This window comes from Eretmochelys imbricata, chromosome 14 (genome assembly GCF_965152235.1).
Source record: "Eretmochelys imbricata isolate rEreImb1 chromosome 14, rEreImb1.hap1, whole genome shotgun sequence".
Classification (NCBI taxonomy): Eukaryota; Metazoa; Chordata; order Testudines; family Cheloniidae; genus Eretmochelys; species Eretmochelys imbricata.
The window spans coordinates 49,695,839-49,715,930 of record NC_135585.1 but is presented as its reverse complement, the minus strand read 5'-3'; the positions used below and the strand labels follow the sequence as shown (position 1 = coordinate 49,715,930).

General features: G+C 43.8%; 1 protein-coding gene across 8 annotated transcripts; it reads right to left on the bottom strand.

Annotated features, from left to right (window-relative positions):
* Positions 1–316: 316 nt before the first annotated feature.
* On the bottom strand, positions 317–16,492 carry LOC144274517 (butyrophilin subfamily 1 member A1-like). Of its 8 annotated transcripts, none has more exons than XM_077833383.1 (10): positions 16,261–16,492; positions 13,612–13,766; positions 13,141–13,328; positions 10,388–10,504; positions 9,036–9,383; positions 7,701–7,982; positions 5,273–5,377; positions 4,347–4,367; positions 3,599–3,631; positions 317–1,935 (listed from the first exon to the last, which is right to left on the bottom strand). In XM_077833383.1, exons 4-10 carry the CDS (start codon positions 10,485–10,487, stop codon positions 1,421–1,423), a joined length of 1,404 nt encoding a protein of 467 aa, XP_077689509.1. In that variant the 5' UTR covers positions 10,488–10,504; positions 13,141–13,328; positions 13,612–13,766; positions 16,261–16,492; the 3' UTR covers positions 317–1,420. The 8 variants fall into 8 exon arrangements, with proteins under 8 accessions (XP_077689509.1, XP_077689510.1, XP_077689513.1 ...); XM_077833384.1 differs by having other exon boundaries at positions 13,612–13,668; XM_077833387.1 differs by lacking the exon at positions 10,388–10,504.
* Positions 16,493–20,092: the final 3,600 nt, after the last annotated feature.

Below are 20,092 nucleotides of genomic sequence, written 5' to 3'. Positions count from 1 at the left end.
AGCTTTGCAGAGTTGCAGACTATGATTTTCCAGTTGCCTACAAATTAAGCATTAAGTGATGTTCAGCATTGCAACCCCAAGTCATGGATTGCCCCCTGTGCAACCAGTCTCCTCTCTGCAGAGCACAGCTGAGCAATTCCTGATTGACAGGGGTGTGCACAGGACAGAGAGTGACACATCACAGTAAAACACAAACTCTCCTCCTAGGGGCACAATATTTCCTATGGAGGCTGGGGGGACACAACCAAGTCAGGCAGCAAATCCCACGGCTCTGCCCCCGACAACTGCAGCTGGGACAGTAAAGAGGAAGAAACACGAATAATTGTTTGTTTTATTTACCGAAAGTAACTAAAAATGGTAAGTAAACGGAGCCGAGAAGGAGCCTTAATAACCACAGCATGGAAAGGAGCTCCCCAGCCACTGAGAGCAGTTTTCTTAATGGCACAACGGTACAGTTGTCCAGGAATGAATATAGGGAATTGATGAGTTACAGTGTCACTTTCAGTAACTTTGAATAAATCTCTGTCCCTCTCATGCTCCTTTCCTTCCATACTGTCCCTTTCTACTCATTTTTCTAACCCTCACTTCTGATCCCTGTTTATTTTCCTCTGTCTCTCCCACTCTCCTCCCCTCCCTGTCACAGATCATCCCCCAATGGCTGCTCCCTTCTTTCCCCTGATTTTGTCCCTTTCCCTCTTGCTGCCCACAGGCTGGTTCCCCTGCCAGGGATATTTTTCTGTCACTCTTCTCATTTCTGTTTTCCACCATTACTCAGAGACTCTCCCTTTCTTCTTGTTTTATTTTCATTCACATTTTCCTTCTTGCTTCTTCTAATTCCCTCTGGTTAAACCCGCCCTGTCCCTGCCTCCCCCAGTGCTGCCAACCTCAGGAGTTTAAAATAAAAATCATGAGACTGCTCCAATTATGATTTTTTTAAGGTTATATAATGGGTTTTTTGGTCGATCTGCACCCATCTCCCCCTCCCCCTGCCCTTTTCTGACAGTTACAGGGTTACCAGCTGTCCTGTAGTTACAGGGAAAGGTGACTTGGGCTGGGAGACCCCATGAGATCAGGGAAAGGAGCTCTGGCTGGGAGACCCCATGAGATCCAATCCCACAGATCTGCACAAACCGCTCCCTGCTGCCGCTTCTCCCCAGCCCCCCAAACCCTGATTGATTCATGCTGGGTCCCTGCCCAGCCCCCACCTCTGCCTCTCAGGGCCCCTCTGCCCCTCCTGCAGCCTCAGGGGTTCCTCCCCCTCCCCCTCCCATCCCTGGGACTGCAGAGAGGGGGAGGAGCTTCCATGGGCCATAGAGATGAGGGGCCAGGGGCTGGGCAGATGGGAGACCTCCAAGGTCATAGATTCTGGAGTCCGTGAGGCTAGAGAGGCTGATTTCCGGTTCCCCCTCTGCTGTGGGTCTCAGGGACGCAGTCGGAGCCGGGATCCCCCCCACACCCAGAGCCAGGGGCGGATTCTCTCCCCAGGGACGGAGCCCGGCAGGAAAGTGAAGATCGGGGCCTCGGCACCAGCATCGATAAATGTCACCTGCCCCCGGTCACAGTCCAGACAAACCCGGATCCTGCTGGGGGCCCGGCTCCGGGGCAGGGGGGTCACAGGGGAGGTGAGAGCCCAGAACTGACCCCACCACCACTGCACAGCCCAGATCCCCCCCTCAGGGCTAAGGCTGATCTGTCCCTTCCTCCCCACAGACTCTCTGGCCACCCCCACAGCCCAGCGTCGCCCACCCACCACCTCCACCTCCCAGCAATGTCTCCCCGAGGTGAATCCCTCACAGCCCAGCACCCAGGGCTCAGTGACAAATCTCTCAGGGGTGTCGGGCAGTTGCTGACGCGTGTCTCCGAGTCTCACACTTTTCCCACCCTCAGACAGGACGAGGTCGCGATGAGCCGTGTCTGGATCCAGAGTCACATTTGCTGGGGAGAGAGAATCAGAGCGTGAGGGGCAGAGCTCGGCCCTAGGGGAGGGTTTCATAGCGTCAGTGACAGAATCTGCCCCAGCTGGAGAGTGACTCAGGGAATCTCCTTTCTCCAGGATTTTCCCATCACCTCAGAGATCTCAGGACAGGGCTGGGGAGAGTCACTCCACTGACAGAGACGGGTCAGTGACGGTGAAAGAAGCAGCTGGGCCAGGCTTGAGACTCAGAATCTTTCCCCTCCTGCCCCCACCTCTGCCCGGGGAGGGGACAAGAGACTCTGGCAGCCCCAGCAGATGGTACAACTCAGTGAACATTGACAGAGTTTCCCCCCCACCCCACCTTCAATCTCACTGTGTCCCAGCTGCCCCTGTGCTGCACTTTGCTATAGGGCCTCCCCACTGCACCCGGCCTGCTCTGAAATGTCACAGCTTGGACAGCAACAGGCCACACGGTACCAGGATTGAACCTGCCCAGATTGTCACTGCTCAGCAGCAGTCGCAGCACAAAGTACATTAGCTTGGGGCAGGGAGTGAGGGAGCTAAACAAGGCAAGGGGGTTCATGGTGGAAGCTACAAGTGTGGGGGGAGCCAGGACAGATTAGGGTTTTGTGGGGCCCTGGGCCACAGCAAGTGAGGGCCCCTCCCCACCCCTTCTGACTGTAGAACCCCCCTCCCCACACTCCTGCTGGGGAATTAGGGCTGGGGCGTGGGGTCGTGCCCTGCTTTGCCCACCTGGCGCTCCAGCTGCAGAGCAGGACAAGACCCCACACCCCAACGCCATTCCCTGGCTGGAGTTCTGGGCGGATGGAGTGGGGCAAGCCCCCCGAGCCCTGACCCCACTCTCTGGCAGGAGCACTGGGCAGGCAGAGCGGGTTGGGGCACAGAGGCGCCCATTTTTCTGGGGCCCCTGGGCACAGGCCCCATTGGCCCAGTGGTAAATCTGCCAGTAGGGAGGAGATACAGAATAGGTGGCTGGTGGAAAGAGGGAGAGGGTCATGCTACTAATGGGGAGACTGACTTGGCGTCCTGTTTGTCAGAGACAGGACCATGCTGGGGTCATGGTGGATGGAGAGAGGAGAAAAGACACAAGCTCCCAGCGGTGATCACAGGAGCTTCCCAGATCAGTATAATGGAGCCAGGGGAGCCCCTGTCTGTGATCAAGGCTCAGTTCCTCCGCTTGAGACAGGAGCAAGGGTCTCACACAGACACAGTCCCTGCTCACCCAGTCAGTGTGGGGTCACTGCAGAGCTCCTGGCTTTCTTCACGGGGGAAAAGATGAAGGAAGAAACAAAGGGACACTGGAGATCGGACATCAGCACAGGGAGATAGAACAAACTCCCCCTGGAGAAGTGGCTATGGAGGTGATTGTCCCACTGGTTCTGTACAAGGGGTGGCAGCGGCTGGCACAGATCTCTGCAGGGTGCAGTGCACATGCGAGCGGTGGAGGGGCAGGAAGCGTAGATGCAATATGCGATGGATTCAGTATGGTGTGGTAGGACATAGGCACAAACCTCACCTCACCTTGTGATGCGCCGTGAAATGAAGGGTGCTGGGGAGATCTGCCCTGAACAATCACATCCACTCCCATATACAAAGAAAATGAGGCACATTGCCTCATGGGAACAGATATTTGGACATTGATAAAATATGATCTTTAATTACCTTCTTCTATAGGTGCCACGGATCTTCTCCACCCTAAAACCAGCCACATAATTAGAGATGAGAGCGGATCTGAACACGTATTGCATGATTCAATATTGTACAAACTAATACACTGAGGGAAAAAGAAAGTTATTCGTTCATCAGAACCTCCACTGGACTGCATGAGTGTGTCTCTCCCAGGGTGGATCTTCACTGCAGAGTTAGCCCAGAATCTTACCTGGCTGTTGCCCCAACCTGTCTAATGCGCAAGCACAAAAGCTCTGACTCAAGTTTGGAGGTGCTTTGCACCCAGGTTAGCTGGCAAGACTTTGGGTAGAAGCTAGAGCCCAGGTATCACTTTACTTCAGGTTGGTTACATGCCTACTTTGCAGTGCGGAGGGAAGATAATCATCTCAGGTGCTGATAGTCCACCAGGGCCTTCGCACAATTCCTCCTGGGACATATTTTTTTGGCCATTATCTACTTTACTACTGTATTGCTTATCAATTTTTCAAATTAGCTTTTGGTGTGAAATTCATCCAGTTTAGTCTTTCCCCACCTTTCATAAAGTTACATTAACAAACAAACCCCAAAAGAATCATGATGATGATGATAAACCAAACTAACTAACTAAAAAGGTTTCCTATTGCAACAATTTTAAAATTTAAATTTAAAAGCAAACAACCCCACCACAATAAAACAAACAGCCATGTGAGACTCCAAAATGGTACAAAAAGTTTCATTTCAGAGGAAGGATAATGATACTTACTTATCTCGTTATCTCGTTTCTCTGAAAAAGAAAGAGGAATAAATAGATTTTTTTAGGCATTTCCCTTTTCTTATGTTTTATTTCTCCTTATCATCAATATGACAGTAAAGGCTGAGAGAAATCAAAGTCTTCTTCAGGACATCAGACAAGAGGATCCAGTGGTCCCTTCTGGTCTTAAACACTGTGACTCTATTGCATATCAGTTTTTCAAACTGGCTTTTGGTATGAAATCTCTCCACTTTAGTGGTTCCCCACATTTTATACAATAACAACACTAACCCTTCCACAACAGAATAAGAATAAAAAGCAACTAAACAAAAAAAGGTTTCATATTACAAAAAAATTGTAGAATTTAAATTTTACAGTGAACTCCACAACATTTAAACACAATCTCGTTTGCCTAAAAATTAAAGAGAAATACCCGTATTGTTTGTTAGGAGTTTCCCTTTTCTTATGTTTTATTTCTCATTATCATCAATATGACAGTTAAGACTGAGATATTATTTCTAATCAAACTCCTCTTAAGGAGATCAGACTAGATCAGTGGTGCCCAAACTTTTCCTGACATGCCCCCCATTTACTAGTAATAGAGTCTGTCTCAGCCCCTCCTCCCATGTCCATTACACCACAGTTGGCTGAGTCCAGGAGCTTGGACTGAAAGCAGAGCTGGGGATAAGCGAAGAGCTGGAAATAGAGGGCTGGGAGTGGTGAGGGATTGTGGGCAGAGTTGGGCTGGAGGCAGGGCAGGTGGGGGAGTGGAGCTGTGTGGGAGCTGGGCTGGGGGAAAAAGTGGAGCATTCTTCTTCTTTATTTAGGACCAGATCAGCGGATCACACGTTCTTTTCATGTTAAATTCCTAAATTGCCCTTATTTATTTATTAGAAAAAAACCTTTATTTACAGTATATTTCTCCCTCTGATATTTACCTTTCATTTTAAAGAGATAAATGGTGAGGCCAATGAAACCAAACAAAACCACCAGGGTCACACTCAGCGCCACCATCCAGGGATTCACCCTCGGGAAAAAGGGATCTGAAAAACAAAACACCCAGGGCTTGCCTTAGTTTGGAAGTGGTGACTAAAAGCAGATTTTTTTTTTCATACAAATACATAAATAGTGCCCAGCAGGATTTGTGTGAGCTAAGAGTGGAAGAATGGTGTTAGGGGGCTTATTCCTTCACCCACTTACTTCCCTGGTCCTTCTCCCATGAACAGAGAGCAACAATACCCGAAGTCCAAAGGTGCAAACAATTCGATGTTTATTGGGGTGAACTTCCAGCAAGCATGATTCCAGTTTCCTTCCTTAGTGTCCCCCTTCCCAGCTCTGACACCACAGAGCCTTACACCTGTGTCCCTGTTCCCATTCCTGCCCTTAGCCAAACATGATTCCAATTTCCCTCCCACACACACACTTCCTGATTGACTGCAGACTATATAGTAAAACTTGAGTTCTGCTTAGCTATACCTTAACCAATCATTTTACTGAAACTTAACTAACTAATCCTAACCTATTGTAACATGATTATTTAACCAATTATATCCCACCACCTTAATTAGTTTACACCCAGCAAAATTAATTATACAGCAGACAGGAACAATCACAGAACCAGACAGAGATTATACAGACAAACAATAGGGAAATGGGGACTACAGTGATAGAACAACAAAGAAATGAGGATTTCACATCCCAGCTATTGATAAGTGAGTTCTTGCCAGACAGGATGCTATCAAACTAAGTTTCCTTTTACATCTTCTAGGCACTTCCCTTTCTCTGGAGGCGATAGGCATTATCAGGACAGGATCGTATTCCTAACAGTCCAAAAGCACCTGATTTCAATGTGACTAGGTTGGAATGTGAGGCTCTGACCATTCGCTTCCCAGCTTATGGCTGCCTTTGCTGCTTAGCCAAAAATCTTAGCCTAAGCACAGGGCCTCAGACTGTCACAGTGAGAGAAGGCCCTTACACCGGCAGACAGTGATTTTGATTCTTTCTTTTATACCTCTAGAACTAGCTAAGTGATAAGAATACACCTAAATTCTTAGAGTATAGGCCTTTACAGACAGGCCTGAAATCTATATCCTAACAAATGGCCATATCTACCCAACACAAAATACCAGAAATGGATTTTTAAATATGGCTCCAATCAACACAGCTTTACCACTGATTTATGCTTGAAAACACAACCCTGATTTGATTCATTGCTATTCAGAGGACCGTAAAGATCAGGGGCAAATTCTCTGCTCATAAAACCCCGTTGATTCCAATAGGCTTATACCAGAAAAGGATTTGGCCCTTAGCAGTAAGCAATATTCAGAAACTGCCAGATTAATTAGCATATTTTTGAAAAATCCACTGTTACCTCCTAATTTTGGGAAAAACCATAATCACAATTTGTCCAAACACTTGTGCAGCAAATTAAGTAATTTCCATTTGCTCTTCTTCTGTTCACAGTGATTCGGTCACCTAAACAGGATGGAATTTTCAAATGTGCCGAATGTCTTTTCCACACATGGTTTGTGCTCTGATTTAGGGAACCTGGGGCAACCCTCTTATGGGGTCATTCTTAAATTGACAAGATATCAGAGTTGCACCAATTTAAATAAATTGATGCATAAAACCTTAAATCATAAATCAGCTTCATAGTGCTCTATCTCCATTTAGCTGAAGTCGATAAAGAATTGACCGAAGCTAAATCTATTTAGGGTACTCTGAAACTTATACAAGAAGTTTTCACACAAGCGGGTGGCATCGCTTAACTAGTTAATCAGCGCATCTTTTGCGTGTAGACAAGGGGTAAAATGAGTCCTCTTGTGGATCCAGACCAAAGTGAATTAAGGAGCACAAGTCCCATTGAACATCAGTAAAACCAATATCACATGACTTAGGTGACATTTCACACAAGTAATGAAGTTGGTGAAGTGAGCAGATCACTAGAGCTCTGCGTAGATACAAAATTGTTATCCTCATCCAATCTGCAACCCCCCCACAAAATGATGAGGATATCTGTGCATATATATCTGTGGGTTTACAGGGCTCTACAGATCATAATCAAGCCAGAGCACAAAATTTATCACATTCAAAAAAATCATGAAGGTGAATTTAAAGTTACAGGAACCTACTGAATCAGTGGATTGAGTGAAAATTTCATCTCAAAACGTGTATAATCTTAATACTCACAATTAAGGGGATCAAGTTGCCTAAACTGTGATCCTGTAAAGACACCAGCCTCCCATCATCTGTGTTTGTATGAGGATTTTGAAATATCCACCACAGATGTTTCAGTTCTTTTCTTCCTATATTTTGTTTGGTTTCTAGTGGTGGTGAGTTCAGTGTGGGGTTTGGATGGTAACTGACCTGCTACATAAACTGCTGACTCCTTTTCTTGATTGAGAACGGTGTTCCTGATGCAACAGGACAAGTTTTGGTTTGAATGTTCTGTTACAATGATCGCAGTTTCTGTTTCAAACAGGCTGTTATCTCCTTGGGATGTTGTTTCAGAGAGTGATGGTAAATGTCGCCCACTGAGATCTCTCCACAGCACCTCAGGCTCTGGGTACCAACCAGCTGATCGACAAACCACCCGAATCCCTCCATCCTGGTGACCTTCAACAGAGAGGAGAGGAGCAGAGCCCAGACCTAAGGGGAAAATATATAACGGTGTTAATTCCATACATTAAATGTATAAAGCAGAAGGGATGAGGGACAGTCTGGGGATCCCTTACTCACAGGAAAATACACTAATTCATGTGGGTAGTCAGTAGAAGGGATACATGAATGCTGGAATGTCTGAAATGCCAGTGCTCATGGACACACAAAAATGTGAACAAATATATAAAATAATTTCACTGAGTCAGTGGGAGATATTGTTGTCTCAAGATAGGAGCAACAGAGTGCTGAGCACCTTTGGAGAAATGACCACATAGATATCTGAATAGGATCTGAACTTTTGAAACTCTGATAATTAGTGCATTAGATAGATATATTTATTTTTTTAAAATCAAATTGGCTTCATGGTTACCTTATCAAAGCAGCAAGGGAGAAATGCTCAGTCTTGACTAAGAGTGGTAAATACATAATTTCCCCTTCCCACTAGAAGAAAAGGAGTACTTGTGGCACCTTAGAGACTAACCAATTTATTTGAGCATGAGCTTTCGTGAGCTACAGCTCACTTCATCGGAAAGCTCATGCTCAAATAAATTGGTTAGTCTCTAAGGTGCCACAAGTACACCTTTTCTTTTTGCGAATACAGACTAACACGGCTGTTACTCTGAAACCTTCCCACTAGGACACTCTGCAATCCATAAACACCATATGGTTATGGTATGATTACGATATAATTATGTAGCATCTTGTACAAGATGTGTCAAATAAGGTGTCAAGGGAGCCTAGGGTAAACCAGGCCCATATTTGTCTAGAAGTTTTTTCCCTCCTTTCTCTCCCGCCTTTTGGAGTCAGTCAAGAACATCTTTTGGGCAAGGAAGTCTCTTGACCATTCTGAAAATGTCTTTAATAAAATATTGGGAAAGTTTTCAGCATATTTTCCAAAGTGTCTGAATGTGGTCGTGTGCTGAAATCTAGATATGCTGTGTTACTCTAAAATAATTCACAAGTTGCTAGTCACAGTTGTTGCAGTATGAAAGAATAAAAACTGCAGCCCAGACTAAGATAATACAGACAAGAGCTGCTGACCTGCTACCTTCAGTTCCAATAGGGCTTCTTCATAAAAAGGACCATCTTGAACAAAACAGTTGTATTGTCCTTCATCTGATGGTCTGATATTAAGAATCTGCAAGGAAACATTCCCATCCATGATGCCAGCTTTCAAAAGTTCTGTTCTTCCATGATAGTCTGTCATCTGCTTTCCATACTGCTCCTTTCCTTCATAATACTGGTGAACAACTGAAGTGAACTCAGATCGGAACCATCTCACCTCCATGTTCACAGCGCTTATCCTGGGGGACAGGTGACAGGGTAACACAATGGCCTCACCCATCCTGGCAGTGACAGGGTGACCAGGACCAGTCACTCTGAACTTGGCTGTGAAATACACCAAAGCAAAAAGAGAACAAGCTTAGAGGGGAGTGGAAAATGCGATAAACGAAAAGGTCAGTCGGTTCAAACTTTCCAAAAATTCAGCCTGGCATGCAAATTTTCAACCTGAATATTTTAAATCTGGCAAATTTACAAACAACTCAAAAAGGCATTTATAGTAGAAAGTGACAGGCCAGCTCAGGTATAGGTGTCACTGATAACTCCCCTTATATTAATTTGACATGCCACAGAGCCATTTCAGTGCCCCATGAATGGGCAGGGTGACCTGAGTATATACCCTGTGTACCTGAGCTCTGTGATCTGTTCCAGCCTTCACTATATCTCTGATGTGATTTCTCAGTGTTGGTTTTAACGTGAGAAGGGGGGAAAGATGAAATCCTGACTCCACTGAAGTCAACAGAGATCTCCTAGGATTTTACCCGAATGTTCCGGGACCCAACTTCTTTGGAGACCACCACCTCTCACCTCGTATGAGGACACAATTTTTTCTGAGAATAGCTGAGGTTCTCGAGTTCTCCTCCTCTGCCCCTCTCCTGCTGTTTTTAGTAGGCCTGGGCCTCTGCCAGAACATTTTCAGTAAAAGGTCTTCAGCTCTGGGACTCACTTCTTGCCTTGGCTTCACTGAGCCCAAATCTCTTCAGCTACAGGCCAGGCTGCCTCGGTGTTTGACACAGGATTGGGTCAAAGAGGATGTAAGCATGTAACATAGGGTATTCAGATACTATGGTGATGAAAGCCATACAAGTACCTAGATATATAGAGACACTGAGTTGCATCATGTGCAGGTGATGGAGAATTACTCCTCCTGAAGGGGTGGGGAGGAAGTGGAGACTTATTCTGTACTGATATTGATCCGTCCTGGGATTTGTTGTAAGGTTTTTTGTTTTGTCTTTTTCAGTTTTGTATAAAGGAGTAGAACAGGCATGATTTACAGATCACTATGATGAAACAAATCCTACAAGCAGCAGCAGGAGCAATGGGATTCCTACCTGATTCCAGCTTGTGAATGTGAAAAGTAATGAAGAAAATGATCCAACCAGTCAGAGAGGAGCTCACTGCGGAGCTAGGACAAAATGAAAGAACCTTCATCTTCACTGTAACTTGATCTGGATAACAGGATGGGGAAGAGAAAAATACCTTATCAAACAGGGTGGATTTGATTTAAATCAAATTCATTTAATCATGATTTAAATCACTAGTCAGAAAGACTCCATTTAATCCTGGTTTTCTACATAAAAGTGCATTCTTGTTGGTTGTTATAACCTTAATACATATTCTTCACAAGTCAGAGGTAGATGTAGGTTTCATTTTTAGAAGGTACACACTATACATTTTTAAACAGTGATTTATTTTCAAAACTTTTCAGATTAGTTTTACAGCTATATCAGACAATGAATGATTGCTTGGTTATTTCATTTACCAAAGGTAATTGAAGCAGATATTTATGAAGGCATTGGGAGGTGAATGATCTCCAATTCAACGGGTTAATCATTAATATTTGGAGGATTTTCTTGCCATGCTGTATTAGGAGGAGAACATCACCAGACAGACATTTAAATTGTTTTATTTAACTAAAACAACAACAACGTTATGTATTCTGGATTTTTTCTTCAACAGCAAACATAGAATATTTTAACAAAACAAGCATATGAATTTTTGAATTTAGTTAAATATTCAAGGTTTTTAAAACCAGGTTTGTTTTTGTTAAAATTCTTTTTAACTAAAATAGTTAAATTAAATATTTAAAAAACAAAACAAAAATTAAATTGACTATGTCAGCCAGGTCAACATGAGAAACGTAAAATATTGGCTTCTGCAGTTAACTCAGGCATCTGTTCATAATCTAGGAAAGAAAAACAAGCTTTCCTGCTTTTTCAGGTCCCAAACGATTTCTCAGTTTAGAATGAATTAGTCCAAAGGAAGAAAATATTCTTTCTACACTGGCAGAAGAAACTACTGCTGTTAAAAGCGAGATAATCACTTCAACAGTCTCTGAATCCAAGTGCTTAAGTGACTTCCACCAGTTCACTAGTGTGACTTTCTTTAAAACATCGTCAGCAAACATGTATTTCTTGAATGGTTCACCCTTAGCTCTGAAGTTTATTATAGTTGGCATTATGGAGGGATGATTGCTGGATGCCCATGTCATAACCAACTCCTCTTCTTCAGCAGTTAAGGTTTGACCCTGATACCGAGTATTGAGAATATTTGTTGTCCCATTTGTTTTTTTAATGCTTGTAATTTAACTCTGTCATTGCACATTTCTCTTTTTAAGATCTCACTCAGTTCCTTCCAAATTTCAACAGTGTCAGCAATAAAACAGCTGTTTCCCTGCATTTTGTTCAAGGCTACAGAAATAGGCTTCAGGATACTCAGCATGTGTTCAACATTTCTCTTAAGCCCAATGTTGAGAACTTTGGCTGTGACAGTGCCGTCTGTTTTTTCACGATTTTGTTCACAAACTGTCATCAGATTAGGCCAGTTCATGATCTAGTGCTCAAAACGGTCCACAACTGAGTTCCATCGCACGTCTTGTGGGCGTATTAGCTTGGTTCCTTCCATTTTTTTTCAGAGCAGCTGCTGCAAAGTGGTTGTTATGGAAGTATTTTGCAATTTCAGAAACATTAACCTTTATTTCTGGAACACTGAGATCTGTGGCTAGAAGGTGCATCAAATGAGCACTGCAACCGCTTGTTATTAGCTTGAGACTCTCTTCTAAATTTCTTCTCATCTTGGATACACTTCCAGCATTGTCTGTTACCAAGCTGCGTACTAGACACTTGAATTCTTTTTTCAGTTTGTTACAGCTTTTACTGCTACTTCTTGTAAGTGTTCTGCTGTGTGTGCATTTCCTGATGTATCAATTGTTTCTGTAAGGAAGGCATTCCCTTCTTCTGTTGTCACACAAGCACATACAACAGGATCATTGTGGACATTGCTCCACCCATCAAGACTCAGGTTAACAATTTTACCCTCTAGACTTTTTTGCACATTGTTCAATGTCTCTTTCATACACTTTATCCAGCAATTTGCCTGTGACATCTGCTCTGTTGGGTGGACTTTATCCTGGTCTTAATGACTGAACCATGTTAAAGAAGTGTGAGTTCTCAATCATACAGAAAGGAGAGTTTGTTGCATAAACAAACCAGGCAATTTTTTCATCAATTGCCTCTCTTTGTAATCCACTGGTTCTTATCACAAACTTATCTATGGCTGTTTCTGAAGGATGGAGTTTTTTTTGTTTTGTTTTTTTTTGTTATAGGTGATATACTGTGGCTATGTGACATACATGATGTGACTGAAACACTATCACTGGCAGATAACTCTGAAACTGTACATTGGCCAAACTGGATTGTCTCTACGCAAAAGAATAAATGGACACAAATTGAACATCAGGAATGGGAACATTCAAAAACCAGTGGGAGAGCATTTTAATCTCCCTGGACACTCAGTGTCAAATTTGAAAGTTGCCATACTTAAAAAAAAACTTCAAAAACAGACTCCTGCGTGAAACAGCTGAGCTAGGATACATTTGCAAGTTTGATTGTATCACACTTGGCTTGAATAAAGATTGGGAATGGCTGGCTCACTACAAAAAACATTCTCACACTTTTGGTATTCACAACTTCTCACTAACAGCTAGTAATGGGCCACCTCCCCCCTAATTGTCTTGGACTCTTTAACACTGGTCCTCTGCATAATAATGCTCCACACCCATCTCTGTAAGTATATATTTATTCACCTGCCAAACTCCAGTTTAAACTCCCACATCTGAAGAAGTGGGCTAAAGCCCACCAAAGCTTATGTTCCAATAAATTTGTTAGTCTTTAAGGTGCCACAAGACTCTCTGTTGTTTTTTCTGAAACTATCGAAAATGATGGTGATCTTGAAGGTGGTCTTCAGAATCCTGTATGTTGAGGATGGATTCTCCTAAACAAAATAAGTCAATGCAGTTATTTAATTATTATTACCATACTGCTCATTTAGTGTGATTCATTGCATTCACTGACACTCAGTACTACTTTAAAGGTGAAATTGTAAAAGCAAGATCTGCCTATTTCAGCCATTTATTTTTTCTCACAACTGCATCTAAAATGGTAGTACCATAGAGTAACAACTATATTTTTTGCTCAAACATGAGAATTCAAGAATAGTCCAGAAGGAAGACAGGCAGTCCTTAAGAAAGAAGTATAAAATAAAAAAGTTTACCAACCTGAAGATCCTGCATGTTCAGACGTGTTCCTTTCATAATCTTCAACACAGCTTCCTCCTGAGAATGAACACTTCTCATGATGTTGTTTCATTTGGGCAACAAGGCCTTGCATTTCTTTGTTGCACTGTTTGCATTTTGCAAGCATGCCTGTGTTACTTCACAGGAAGTGAAGGAATGAGGAACTTCATTAATATATTCCCAAACTGGGTCTCTTTTACAGCCTGCTGCCATTATAGGTTTTCCCTTCTAGTGAGAGAATGGTATGGTAGATCTCAAATCAATGAAGGCTACACTCAGAAAGACCTCAAGACTTCTGGAATATGCTGCTCAAACAGTTTTACTTTTGTTTCGACTGCCTGTCCTTCTCACATTTATTTCATGACTTCTCCTTTTCCAGATCTATTCTGCCCCCAACAATCTTCTATTTATTTAACATTTTGAAACTTTGCACTTTTAGAGAGAGGTAAGGGATTGACTCTGTGCACACAAATTTGCAGAGGGACAGTAGGGTTGAGGTCTGTTATTTCTCACCTCTATATATTATTTATTTTAAAACATTTTTGGTTTTAAAAAGCATGTTATCTCTGGAGACACAAATCCACACTTTGAGAACTGCAACACTTGTTAGATCATATTAAAGAAGTTCTGTATTAAAATCACAAATGAGTTTGATTCCCCATAGTTTAAATTCCAGGGTATTACTAATTAAGAGGTCTCTTGGTTTTTGGTACTGTTTCTCTCCCTCTATGTGTGAAACTTGCAAGCTGCTAATTGTGTTAGTACATTCTAAGACAGAGTCTATTCTTAAAGCAATTTTTTGTAACAACAACTACTCACACAGAGAGAGACTCAAAGCAGTACGCTGTAACAATAGAAACAGCACCCAGAGACTCCCCGCCCTTTCGTTGTATTCATCTCCCTTTGTTAACAATTGTGATTAAAATAGAGATAGAGGATGTATGTGGATGGATGCTTGGTGTGGATAATAACTGAATGATCAGGGAGGTGCCAGCCTAAGAATCCAGTGTCCATCAGCTGAAGAAGGCGTCAAGTGGAAATAACCAGAGGACCCCCGGAGGGCAGACTGGAATCCACCCAACAGCCTCAAGAATGGGAGAAGCAAAGAACAAGATAACATCTAGCAGCACGGAGCCGTCAGGAATATGCCATCTGCTGATTGATTCAGCAACAGCATGGTGAAGCAATTCCCATAGACGGGCATAAGAAGAAACTCCTATAAAAATGGACTCTAGAAAGTGAGAACTTTGGGGGGTCTGATGCTGCAAACCAACTTCCAGGAGCATCAGATGAACATCTGCCAAGGCCCTGCTCCCTCCTCACGTCCAGGCCACCTGGCCAGTGGCTTGGCATGAGCAACTCTAAGGCTCGTAACTATGATAACAACCTTGCAGAACCTGTGTGTGTATGAATGTGTGAATAAATATGAGATTGAATGGAATGTTACAGCTATAACTAACTGCTTACTATGATTCTGTCTGTATTCACAATAAATGTGGTATTTTGCCATTTTCCCTTTAATAAGATCCTGCTGGTTTTTAATTTATTGGTATAACACCGAAACCCACTCCCCCAAAATCAAAGTGTTTGTGTCCATTCATTTTTTTTCCAAATTATTTCAAGCTGTTTTTCTTTTAAATGGAAAGTTCCATAAACATTTCAAGTCAATCAAACAAAAATCATGCAATTTTTAGGGTGAAAAATAATTCCCCTTTTTTTAATCGTGCACAGAGATACCCTCATGAATTCTCCCCGCTGACGGCTTTTTGCACAGGGAATAACCTGTCTCACAGTAACATGGGCCTTTCTTGCCATCAAATCTTCCCTAAACCCAGGACCATAAAAATCACCCCTGCTAACCACCCTTCTACAGCTCTGTGGCCACAAAGATAGGAGGCAACATTAAGTTATCACAGGACAACAATGCAATGTGTACAAACTGATCACTCTGGTTGTTGTGGATCCCTTGACATGCATACAGAAGACCAATACCAAGCTACAAGTGGTGACATCCCCTCATTGTCTAATTGCATTAAAGATTCTGGCCCAGATTCAGTCATTAAGTCCATCCCTATTCAGCACTACATTTCAAAGGGTGCTTCACTTTAGGCACATGCTTAATTCCCACTGATCTCAAAATAAATAAAGTAATTTCTTTCCATTGATTCTGGACAAAACTGGACGTTTTTTCCTTTAAAATATCAGAAGCAAAAAGACTCAGCCCCACAGACAGCTCGAAAACTACCGACAACAAGCAGACCAGGAAACTTTACTGATTGCAGCTGAGTTTGCAGCCCCACGTTTCTTCCTATATTCTAAATACAGGAAGCTCCTTTGTTACAAATCTCCCTTTAACGACACTAAAAACTGGATTGGGCCCAGGATCCTTGGGTGAAACACAGTAACAGAGGAAAGGAATGACCTAGTGAATGTACTGTAAAAACCCGGCAGGGCTAGGAAACCGATCTGAAATGGATTGGAGGGCATGTCATTCTCCACGTACACATGCGGTACCGTTCCCATAAAGAGCAAAACAAATTCTCACGGGATTCTCAAGTCTTTGTGTTATTACCAATCTGTCCACGACAGAGCCCTGACTGTTATCGAGTCAAGCAGCCAGAGTTCACCTACCGGATTGATCCTCCGGAGACGGTTCATGGCGCGTAGGGGGCGGTCTGTCCTTCTGAAAGCCTCAGGCTTTGCCGAGATAGTCCTCAAACTATAAATTATTTCAGTTCACCAAGATGCCCAGTTACTTCTGGGTATCAAATAGCTGCCGTTTGATCACAGCCTTTTCTAGCAAGTTTAAAAAAAAATCCTGTTGTTCCACAGGGATAAACGTACTTTCCTCCGGCAGCATTTACTGAGTGTGAAAGTGAAAGTAACAGAGGGACTCGGAAATGGCATCAACCCCGGGTGGGATCTGAGAATCTCCTCTTAAAGAAACAGCCACGTGGCTGCGGAGACAGAACTGGCCGGCCCGGAAGAGTCAAAGTTTCTGGGGCTCCAAATGACCTGAATACAGGAGTGATTGCGAAGAGACTGGCTCTTGCTTTTGGGTGAACTGTAGTAAATGTCACAAATAATCATCACCTTGTACATTATGTCACCAGAATAAACATTCCCCTGTGGACAGTTAGGAATAATATGAACAATACCTTTGCAGTGCGAAACTGGGGTAGAATCATAGAATATCAGGGTTGGAAGGGACCCCAGAAGGTCATCTAGTCCAACCCCCTGCTCAAAGCAGGGCCAATTCCCAGTTAAATCATCCCAGCCAGGGCTTTGTCAAGCCTGACCTTAAAAACCTCTAAGGAAGGAGATTCTACCACCTCCCTAGGTAACGCATTCCAGTGTTTCACCACCCTCTTAGTGAAAAAGTTTTTCCTAATATCCAATCTAAACCTCCCCCACTGCAACTTGAGACCATTACTCCTCGTTCTGTCATCTGCTACCATTGAGAACAGTCTAGAGCCATCCTCTTTGGAACCCCCTTTCAGGTAGTTGAAAGCAGCTATCAAATCCCCCCTCATTCTTCTCTTCTGCAGACTAAACAATCCCAGCTCCCTCAGCCTCTCCTCATAAGTCATGTGTTCTAGACCCCTAATCATTTTTGTTGCCCTTCGCTGGACTCTCTCCAATTTATCCACATCCTTCTTGTAGTGTGGGGCCCAAAACTGGACACAGTACTCCAGATGAGGCCTCACCAATGTCGAATAGAGGGGAACGATCACGTCCCTCGATCTGCTCGCTATGTCCCTACTTATACATCCCAAAATGCCATTGGCCTTCTTGGCAACAAGGGCACACTGCTGACTCATATCCAGCTTCTCGTCCACTGTCACCCCTAGGTCCTTTTCCGCAGAACTGCTGCCTAGCCATTCGGTCCCTAGTCTGTAGCGGTGCATTGGATTCTTCCGTCCTAAGTGCAGGACCCTGCACTTCTCCTTATTGAACCTCATCAGATTTCTTTTGGCCCAATCCTCCAATTTGTAGAGGGTGAACCTCATCTTTTATGACTGTAACATCAGAAGATTGAAGCCCTGACTCTCCGTACGGACAAGACTCAGTCTGAGGCCGACAAGAGAAGTTAGAGAATAGAATAGCATTAAGGAATCCTGAGTTCTGACTGGACACCAGACAACGTTCTGTCCCGGAATAAGTGATAGGTTGGAAATACTAATAGTAACACTGCAACCTGCATTCTTCATAGAAATGTAATTATTATATGATTATGGTGTAACTAAAATATATTTTATGCAATATGGGTCATATAAGACAGTGGTTCTCAAAGTCGGTCCGCCGCTTGTTCAGGGAAAGCCCTTGGCGCGCCGGACTGGTTTGTTTACCTGCCGTGTCCGCAGGTTCGGCCAATTGCAGCTCCCACTGGCCCCGGCCCTAAGTTACCACGACAAAGTTTGGGGTGGAGCCCCCCAGGAATCCTGGGTGCAGCCCTGGTGGGGTTACGAGGATTCTGCCACACAGGAGAGTGGAAGGGGAGCCATCGAGGTCAGGCAGGCATCTGGGTAAAGGAAGTGGGAGCAAGGACACAGATCCTTTGGCTAGCCCATTTCACCGGGGTAGTGGATAAGCCAGGAAAGTTCTGCACAATAGCGGGACCGTTCCCCCGCTTACACTTAGGAGACGCTGCAATGGGAGGATAAGAGAAACAAACTGGGGGTGGAGGGGAGGATGAGGTAACAGGAAATCTTTCCTACAGAGAAAAGAACGAGAAGTACTTGTGGCACCTTAGAGACTAACAAATTTATTTGAGCATAAGCTTTCGTGGGCTAAAACCCACGAAAGCTTATGCTCAAATAAATTTGTTAGTCTCTAAGGTGCCACAAGTATTTCTCCTTCTTTTTGCTGGTACAGACTAACATGGCTGCTACTCTGAAACCTCCTACAGAGAGTCTTTCTTAAGATGGCTGTGAGGTTTAGTGGCTGCTGATTCAGCAGCTTTGCGGTATCTGAATGAAAGAGGAAACAGAAGTGCAAGGGCTCAGCTTAATTTGTATCTCTCCTCTTCAGAAACATCTGAGTGTAATGTGCATTCATTCCTCTGTAATAAATAGAACATTATTATGTCAGTTAATGGTGATTATACCATTGTAAATGTCACAGAATGAAATCTCATTGATCCTTTTATTCTCTCCAGACCCTCTGCCATGTGAAGTGGAAAAGAATAGTGGGAGATCTCTGGCATGTGGCATCACATATGAAGGGTGAGGTTTCAGGGGATGTTTATATTTAAATTAAGAGAAAATTCTCTTGGAAACATCTTCATTAAAGAAACTTGAATACCAACTAAAAGACACTAGTAACCAAAAACACTGTCACCGACCAGCACCCAAACACCTTATCTCAGCCCAGAGGAGTCCCAGATATTTATTAAAGTTCTCTGAATGTGTCTGTCCCTCTCTGTCTTTTTCTGGCTCATAAATAAAACACTGTTATATCAGTGAAAATATTTAAGGATATTTAAAGCTGAATCCAATAATCACCTCCATGAGCACTGGTTTGGTTTTGGTGGCTTTCTTAGTAGTGACATATTATTAGGCTGGAAGATCAAGGAATTCCCAAGCATGTTTACTGCAGGGATCACGTGGTCATCAAAACCTTTGGCGGTGATATAATCACCACTGACGGACATAAACTGAATATCCAACCGGGCCAGGTTAAGAACTAAGCTAGAGATTGATCTGGCTGATGCTCGGTCTGCGAGGAAGACAGGCCTCTTTGGGATTTGCCAAGACAATATGTCAGTTAAGAGTGGGGATGTCATTACAAACACGAAAGCATGAAATCTCATCTTCTCCCTCCGCCTCCCTCCCACCTGCCAGACGTCCCACCAGCTGAATTGGAGAGAAAAAGGAGCTCGTCAGATCACACAGACGTGGTGAGACTCCAGAGGGAGATTTTCTTTATAGGAAGAGAAAATTCCCATGGAAACATCGTCATGAACATGTAGATAAAGTAACAAGTCAAACAGACCCTTCTAACAAGAAACACATCATGCACTGAGGAGACCCCCAGCTGCGGTCACATAAACAATCCTGACACCAACCGCATTGCTCAGTTCATGCCCACGACGAGGAACAGAAACATTTTCATTGTCCAGCATCCAGGCACCCTTAACTCTGCCCAGGGATTCTGTGAGGCTTTCACATGCCTGTTGGGTATTAAATCCAGAAGAACGAGTAGAGTGAGGGAGTCTGCCCATGGTTCTTCTCCAGCATCCCCCTCCCTTTCCCTTGGGCCGGGCTTTTTTTGACCTTTCTCTTCATGCTGTTCACGTCTTCATGAGTTGGGAAATAGATTTCCCTCTCATGCAGCCACTGCCTCTCTTCTCTCTGGCCTGGGGAGAGGCTACCTCACACAATGCCACCTCCTCCTTCTTAGTCTTTGGCCTGGAGCGGCTCCTCCCCAATGCCCAGGCTCTCTCAGAGGTCCAGAGAGGCCC

What these genes read in the sequence shown, in the direction of transcription:
- LOC144274517 (XM_077833381.1), bottom strand. Translation starts at nt 13,756, where the DNA reads ATGCTTGCAAAATGCAAACAGTGCAACAAAGAAATGCAAGGCCTTGTT. An exon ending in TGAACATGCAGGATCTTCAG is followed by an intron (nt 10,505 to 13,611) that starts GTTGGTAAACTT and finishes CCTGTTATCCAG; the next exon opens with ATCAAGTTACAGTGAAGATG. An exon ending in TTATCTCTTTAAAATGAAAG is followed by an intron (nt 4,368 to 5,272) that starts GTAAATATCAGA and finishes TTTCTTTTTCAG; the next exon opens with AGAAACGAGATAACGAGATA.